This window comes from Trachymyrmex septentrionalis, unplaced genomic scaffold, assembly GCF_001594115.1.
Source record: "Trachymyrmex septentrionalis isolate Tsep2-gDNA-1 unplaced genomic scaffold, Tsep1.0 scaffold1, whole genome shotgun sequence".
Taxonomy (NCBI): Eukaryota; Metazoa; Arthropoda; class Insecta; order Hymenoptera; family Formicidae; genus Trachymyrmex; species Trachymyrmex septentrionalis.
In genome coordinates, this window is record NW_017304123.1 from 823193 (window position 1) to 831351 (window position 8159).

At 31.9% G+C, this 8159-nt stretch overlaps 1 protein-coding gene across 3 annotated transcripts in view; it reads right to left on the minus strand.

Annotated features, from left to right (window-relative positions):
* The window catches only part of LOC108752628 (probable Ras GTPase-activating protein), a 164583-nt gene that overhangs the window by 112206 nt on the left and 44218 nt on the right, over positions 1-8159 (minus strand). For 2 of the 3 annotated variants that reach the window (XM_018493885.1, XM_018493726.1), the window contains exon 2: positions 3179-3241. The exons of the other annotated variant lie outside the window; for it this stretch is intronic. In XM_018493885.1, coding sequence (XP_018349387.1) covers positions 3179-3241 — 63 coding nt within the window. The remainder of the gene's footprint in view (positions 1-3178; positions 3242-8159) is intronic. 3 annotated transcript variants of the gene reach the window in all.

The following is an 8159-nucleotide window of genomic DNA, read 5'->3' on the forward strand; positions in this document are numbered from 1 at the left end:
AAATGATTTTGACGTTCCTACTTTCGACGTCACTTCAGCTCGGACACACACGGATAATATCGAAAGTAGGAACGTCAAAATAATTATAATATTTTCTAGATAGATATTTTCTAGGTAGAACTGAATGAGGTACATTTCGCAGGATTTTTTCAGAACATATTAAGCTTTGCCAATGAATAATTATGCATATAAGTACTGTAGAGCACAAGTTTTACACCTTTGACGCACCATGACTCAAGAACTGTCCATTATTAAATCTAATGTTTATAACATTTTTTGATATACTGTCTATATACATATTCAGATCAGTGAACTATGTTATACGTGAAAATCAATTCAATTCATCTAAATTTTCGACTGCAATTTTTTAATGGCTTATCGAGTTGTCCAAATTTGCAAAGATTATAAACTCTCTTTCAGTGACGATGATTCTTATTTTAAATATTATAATAAATCTCGCATTAGTAAAGAAAGTTTCTCTCCAATATTTTCAATTTTAAGTGAAAATCTGATACATGGAGAAAATCAATGAAAGTCAACATGTTATCTAAATGTAATTTATTAAAACTATTATCAAATAAAATTAATTATATATCCGCTGTTAACATTACGTCATATAAATAGTTTAATTGTAGAAGGTTTCTGTTTTAACTTTCATGAAACTCTCTTAGTTCTTACAACGTTTCCAGTATGATCCGTAGTTGACGCCACGTGCTGTCTCACAAACTCTCGTGTACCGATCCCAATGTCGATAAAGTCACATGCTGTATCACAGAATACAGCCTCTGACTTATTCAACGATTGATAATACAAATTCTGATATAACATATCAGACAACATGGGACAATAAGATCTAATAGACGCCGTTACGTCTTTATGATATCTTTTGGACACGAATATTGTAGAATATTTTTCTAACGTATTCAAATTACACATGATGTATCTCTTTGTGTATTAATACAAAAGTATTTAATAAAACGTAATTTCTTCTGTTTTTCAAAGTCTAAAAATATTTTGCGAAATATACTTATTATACGCAATATATTTTTTAAATCAGTCAGATTGATTAGCAAGAGATTTTTATTAATTCGACGATAAAACAGTTCGTATGCAAACGTTGTAAATGCCTTGCTACCAGAGACTCGCCATTTATCTTCCGCGCCGAGAGACACTGCAGTAAAGTGAGCGGAAAAAATCTAATTTGGCCACTCGACGAACAATTAAATTTTTACGGTGCGGATGAGAAAGGGCCAGGAAAGTAAAAATGCGTCAGCACGTTCCTATCCCCGTAAATTCCACTCCCGTGTCGCTGATACGGGTAACGAAATTGCGGCATGGAAAACAAAAAGTAGGAGGATCCGAAAAAAAAGATATCAATTCTACGAGCGTGAAATTCAAATTGTTCTTTTACGTCGTTTCACAAGAGAAAAAAACATATTTAACGAATACTGCAAACTTACATATTGGATAAAATAATTTTTATCGGTAATACATTCTAATCAATAATTATATATCAAGTACCTACTTTTTTCTTTTAAAAATAGATTACGATATATTAGGTGTAGTAAAAAGTCATCGCGTATTTTTAAAAGACATCTATCAGTAAAAATCGCAATTACTTTCTTACCAACAATATAAATATATCTTAATAGAGTAAAGTTTCAGCTTTAAAAATCTCTTTTTTAAATTATACGATACGACAATTTTTAATGAAGTTATGAGCAATTAAAATCAAAATAATTCTTTTATTTAATCCGCGATAACTCAGTAATGAAAAGTCGTAGGAATATTTAAAAAAAAACGATTTTGTAGGGAAAGTATCAAGCTTTCACGATATGTAATCGAAAATTTTCTCAAATTCGTTTTGGACACGTTACAAATCCACAAAGTGAGAAGAAAATTTTTCGTCTTTTTCAGCTCGTAGTTTTTGGTATGTAAAAATGATCAAACTCATATAAACTTAAAAAATGTGATAAGCTTTTAAAAGTAGAGATTTCAAGCTTTAAAATCCTTTTTTTAAAATTTGAATTTCATTCATTATTGACGAAGATATTGTATATACAACTTTGAACTAAAAAATACGCGATGACTTTTTACTACACCTAATATAAAATTGTGTACTATTTTATTCCGATAACTAAGTATTGTTTTTATACTTGAACAATACTATTATTATCCGTTGATTGGTGAATTAGCAATCATGCATGAGAAAAAAAAAAAGAATGTCAAGGCGTTCGCGAGCAATCTCAATTGATTACCTAACGAATTAATTCTGTCATTATCTTCGCGCCTACGAGATTCCGACCTTGCGATCAATTTATCTTTGGTATGTCTATGGTTAACAATGCGCAATAAAGACAGCAGCTAGTCAGAGGTGGACGAGGCTCTCATTACACTTTCGCCCGATTGCTCGACGTTTCTCTTCTATCGTCGTAATTGATGTCATTTTTCATTAAATGCGTAACATGACGTAACGCATGATCAATCACTATAGTATCATTAAATCGGGATTTTTCTCTTTGAGAATATTTATGATTAACATTCTATTTTGTAAAATTATCTCACAAATTATTATATTATATATCTACGTTATCGCTTGTTTTTATTATAAAATGTATACCCATTTAAAACTTTATTGAAAAAAGATATATTATATAAAAGTTCTTGTTACTACCTCACGAGAAGTGACACTTCTGCGAACGCGTTATGGCATTTACTTGAATTAATATATTATCACGCATTTATATGTTCACGAGCGTTTATACTTAAAGCATTATCCTTCCTTTTCAAGTCGATGGAGACAAAGAGGCAAAATATTCCTTGACGCAATGTTACATGTACAATATGTACATAGCCATTATTGTCAACGATAGATCATTGTCATTCCATGAAAGTATTGTTCCCTGTAGAAATTACAGAGGCGATAAGTGTAGGCTGTGCGTTAACGGCAAATTTAAGTGGGACGTTTGAATATTCTCGAACGATTTGCCCGATTAGGAGCATTATCGAGGCGTCGATGTAAAGAACTCTCTCATGTTTACGTAATGAAAGTTTTAACTTTTTAATACGCGATATTTCTTCGGATATTTCGACTAGATATTTCTTGAATGGAAGATTAAAAAGGGAAGAAAGACAAAATATCTAATGGGAAAAGAACGTGCTAGCGCTCGAGACTCACCTCGAACATTGCGGTCCCGTTCTAGTCGAGCAGTTCTAGGTAAGGATCTGCTTTTAGACTCACCTGCAACAGAAAATGATCATGTTTATATTATTTGTGCTGTTAGGCATTGAAACATTGTAAACTGCAACGATTATTAATTTTCTTAAAAATAATTTCATTATAAAAATCAATTCTTGATCTATTACGAAATATTATAAAACCCTCTTCTAAAAAAAATTTATATTTACGATACCATATACATATTTAATCTTGTTAAGAAAAAGATCTGTCGAAATTATTGAACATTACACATTAATAATGAGAAACACTCACAACATTTTTCATTCTTCTTAGCGACATATAGTAGAGAAATATCGATATTTTATTTTTAATTTTTTTTCCAAACTAACGGTGTGTTTCTTGAACTTATTTAATTAGAAATCTTTGTAGAAAATGTATCAAATAATTCAATTTTCTTTATCTGCAAATTTGTATTATTATTATTAAAATATATGTAATAGAGTAAAGCCTATTATGGGATAATATGATATACTCCTGATATGAGATAATGGAGACAGGGGTTCCTGCTAAACTAATAAACGCATGTGTTTCGCTCTATCATGAACTGTTTACTCTTAGTGTGAAATCTATTTAGTAGAAAATTCATTATTAGATCATGCGTATAATCGTTGGAAAAAAAAACTTGTGAAATTGGATGTTGTCAAATATTATTAAGGTTAATCTTTAAATCTTGTTTTATTATATAAAAATAAATGCTAGATAATAAAGTCTGCATGCAGTGATACAGTAAGATCTAAAATTGATAGGAAGACATGTGATTTAATAATTTGTATAACTGTAAAGATTAGATTTAGTGATCGTGAAACCGTAAAGCGTGAAAGCCGTAATACTCGGGGTATTTCTAGCTAATATGAGAATATCTAAACAATTCCACATCCCAAAACATACCGTTGAACAATATGTTAAAAATGACAATTCTATTATTGTTGAGATTTCTCACGCACACATAAAAAATTATATAATTATTATGTATGACATTCAAAAATTTTTTGTTCCTACACTTTCGCACAATATAATAATAAATTGTGTATAAAAAGCTTATTTTTATTTTTTTCCTTAAATTCCTGTTATCCACACTGAAAAAAAATATTGATTGCTGCAACAATTTAGATAAGTAAAATAATATTTTCAATCGGCTGCAGCAGTTTTTAATTGTAGCAGCAAATTTTTAGTTGCCTATCATATACTGACATTGCGGATAGGCTAACGCAACTAAAAATTTGCTGCTACAATCAAAAACTAGTTGCTGCAACCGATTAAAAATATTATGCCAGATTTTACTATCTGAATGGTTGCAGGAACCAATCTTTTCTTTCAGCGTGGAGACACGGTAATGTCTCGGCGTTAAATCAAGCGCAGCGACTCTACCGTGTCTCCTTTACACGAGCCGGCGAGTTGTGAGAACTCGAGATTATTGGATCTCAATAAGGGCTGAACCTGATTATCGAGTTTTAAGTATAACTTAATCGATATGAGATACCTCATATAAGAAAACTCTTGTATCTCATATTAGTGACTCTTTTTTTGGAATGATCAAAATCGGCATTTTTGATAAAAATATATAACACATCTAATAAAATATAGCTATCATTGACTGCTAAATTTTGACGATAAAACACAAATATATTTCCCACACTGAAAAAAAATATAGTCAATTTCAATAAATATTTAGTTGAATACTGCCAACTAAATATTTATTAAAGATATATCGAAATATATTTATATAAAGATATATTTATTTGATACAAGAAATGTGTTATTTTGATTTAACAATCATTTTTCTTTACTGAACAAATATTTATTTACTGTAAATAAATGTTTAGGCAGTATTACACTAAATATTTATTAAAATTGGCTATATTTTTTTTCTCAGTGCATAAATTTAACACGAAGATGGGAATTAGGGTTATAAGTTATTGTAAATAAGTTACGAGTTTTAAAAAAAAGTACTTCTCAATAGGCGATTTTGCCCAATTAATTAATGTTTTCTAATAACATAAATTAACATAAATTAAATAGATCTTATAAACGTCAAAGTCACTGTGTGACTGTGTCGCGGATTTGGAATGTCGAACTTTGCAGGATTAATATCAGTGTCGATATTAAGTATATCGGCGAGCCTATTCACGACGAGAGAGAACGGGCAGAAGTCGACTGCACGCATCCGCGATCACGGAAGCAGAAGCCCGCCGCGTTCTGCCGCGCCGGTTCTGTTATGCGACTCCGTTTCGCGGCTTTTTCGCGAGGACAGCTTTTTCACGGGGCGTCGCACGGCCGTAATGGACGCCCCGGCCGTATCCAAGAGAGCACGCTCCAATTCTCTTCAGCCCCGGCCACGGCGAGTGCGGCGGAGCGGCAGGTAAGATGTCACATCCGCGCGCGCGAACGGACACTTTCGTTTAAATGCACGCGCCAAACGGTCGTGCTAATTGCAAACCGCATTTTCTTCGTTTTCTTTCAAACCGAAGTCTTTATGCCGAGTCGGATGCATTCGTGGTTCTGGAATAAGGTAATCTGGAGTAAGGAATCTTATTAAACGATGACTCGTTTCAAAACTGCGACATTTCGTTGAAAAAACGAACACTTTTTCGAACTAGGTGGATTAAATCGGTATTAAAAAGATAAACATTGTAAAGAAAGAAGATCGCCAAGTTTTGCGGTAGCCAACACGTATAATCCGACAAAAATAAAATTGTTTGAACTTTAAAAGACAGCATGGATAAGAGTAGGGGAGACCGGGGTCAGTAGATTGTAGGGGTAAATAGAATAATCGAGGCTACATTAAAAATAAAACACGCGTAAACGTGTCTGAGCAGCAACTACTACTCAGTCTGCTGTAACATCTTGTTGCGAACACATCTATGATAGAAGTTGTGCCACAATTTTAAAAAATCGTACACCTAAGTAAATATTTTTATTCTTAAACTTTTTGTTTAATCGTATACGATTGTCTGGGATATTTGATTTCTACTTATATATAATAGTAACTGTAGATCTTACTTAATAAAGTTCAACAGATTTTTTTGCTTACATGTCCTTGTTATGTATATTGTTAAGGTTTTTAAAAAATAAATAGATAGGGATAGAGTAGACTAATCACAGCATGGAACTGTATGACTCATTTAGTGACGACTCTTATAGTACTTACTCAAAATTGTATTCCTCTAAAGAAATTTACCTGAGTGGTAAATGTTATAAATTTAGTTCCTTTATGTCCAATCTCGAAAATTATACTCATTCGACGTGATTTTGCGAAATGAACAAATTTTGCAAAAAAAAAAAAGTATTGTTCTGTCCTGCAAATTGTTTGTGTTTAAAATATATTATTATAAAAGTTTTATTAATTTGTAGCTTAAAATACATTAATCTTCATTTTAATAATCTTAGTCAAATTAAATACCGCGGTCTCGGGCTAGTTGAATCAGATGGAATGCATTAGAAAAATGTACTTTTTTTCTTATTAGTTACCAATTTTCCCTTATTATTAAACTATTATTAGATAATCAAATGTATGTAGTAACTGGTGTAGAATTCTTTTTTTTTTTTCGATAAGTCTCTTAATTTCATTTGCAAAAATTCGAAACTGAAAAATGAGTCTACTCTAATTATCTTGAGAGAAATTTGGAGAGAGGTCTTACATTATTATAACAAATAAATACACAAAAAAAATTGTATAAAGACATAATTGTTTCTGAATACAGATTCATATCAAAGGGAGTATAGTATTATTAATAAATGTGAACTCGAACCGTACATAGTACTTTCTTTTTTCAGATAAACTTTCTGATTTTAATATTCATGTGTAATTCCATCCAATACGCATCCACTGATTGTGAGAAACGATTGTGTCGCGAATTATTGAAGAAATTTTCGATAAAATATTACGAAATTATCATTGTGTCATATATCGCGCTATTGCAAATATCGAGTATAAGAAACAGCTACGGTGTTTCTAACGTAACGATAGTCGGCAGTTTTGTCTTTCTCAGCTTGAGAGAAGATCTCGACTAAATACACGTCTTTCTTTTCTCTCTCCCGAAGCGGCTGTGATGGATCTTATGTGACAGTATAATAGTAAAATACACAAGACAGTAAAATCATGCACAAATATATTACAAGATCATTTAATAAAACCGCGAACATGAGTATATCCTGAAATAAGCTCTGAGATAAATGCGTATTTGCTGCGATTTAATAGCAAAGTAACAAAATAAGAAAAAATAGTTTTAGCAAAAATAATAAATTTTAAGGGGAACCCCAAAGTTGTCTGTATTACCGACTGAACCACATAGTTTAACAATTACTTTTTTCCTTTTTTATAGATTCGAAAATTCTTTCCCAAGATTATAAAGTATACACACGATTATAAAGTGTTAATACGTGTCTGTGAGGTGATGTGACAACCGGCTCCGATATTCTCTAGTGGTGTGTCAATCACACGTAAATCGTCTGTGTGTGAGTGCTATTTACAATAAGACTCTAATCGTCTTTAGAATTTCCTTAAAACAATAGCGTAAGACGAGAGGATCTATCCTATAATTAATAAGAATAATCTTTTACACTTGTTATAATTTTACTACTGGCAGTAATTACTAGTAAGTACGACGATAAAATGGCAGAGCATCGCGATGCGCACTAATGATAATTATCTCGTGTCTTGAAAAGAGAAATTTATGTAGTAATCCTGATTTATACAAATTGTGCGATTCGAGAAAATCGTGGCTCTATAAATACTTGATCGTGCGTACATCCTGTTGCTGCTAACACTTTCGAAAGCAGCAGAATCAGTTTCGTTTATAAGTAAGTGCAAACGCCGGCGCGTTTGAGAAAAAAGGTAGAATGTTTTTCTTACTTTTTCTTGCACATCGCGGCAAATGATTGATCGCTCGCCGTCGATGAACATGTAACCATCGTCCAA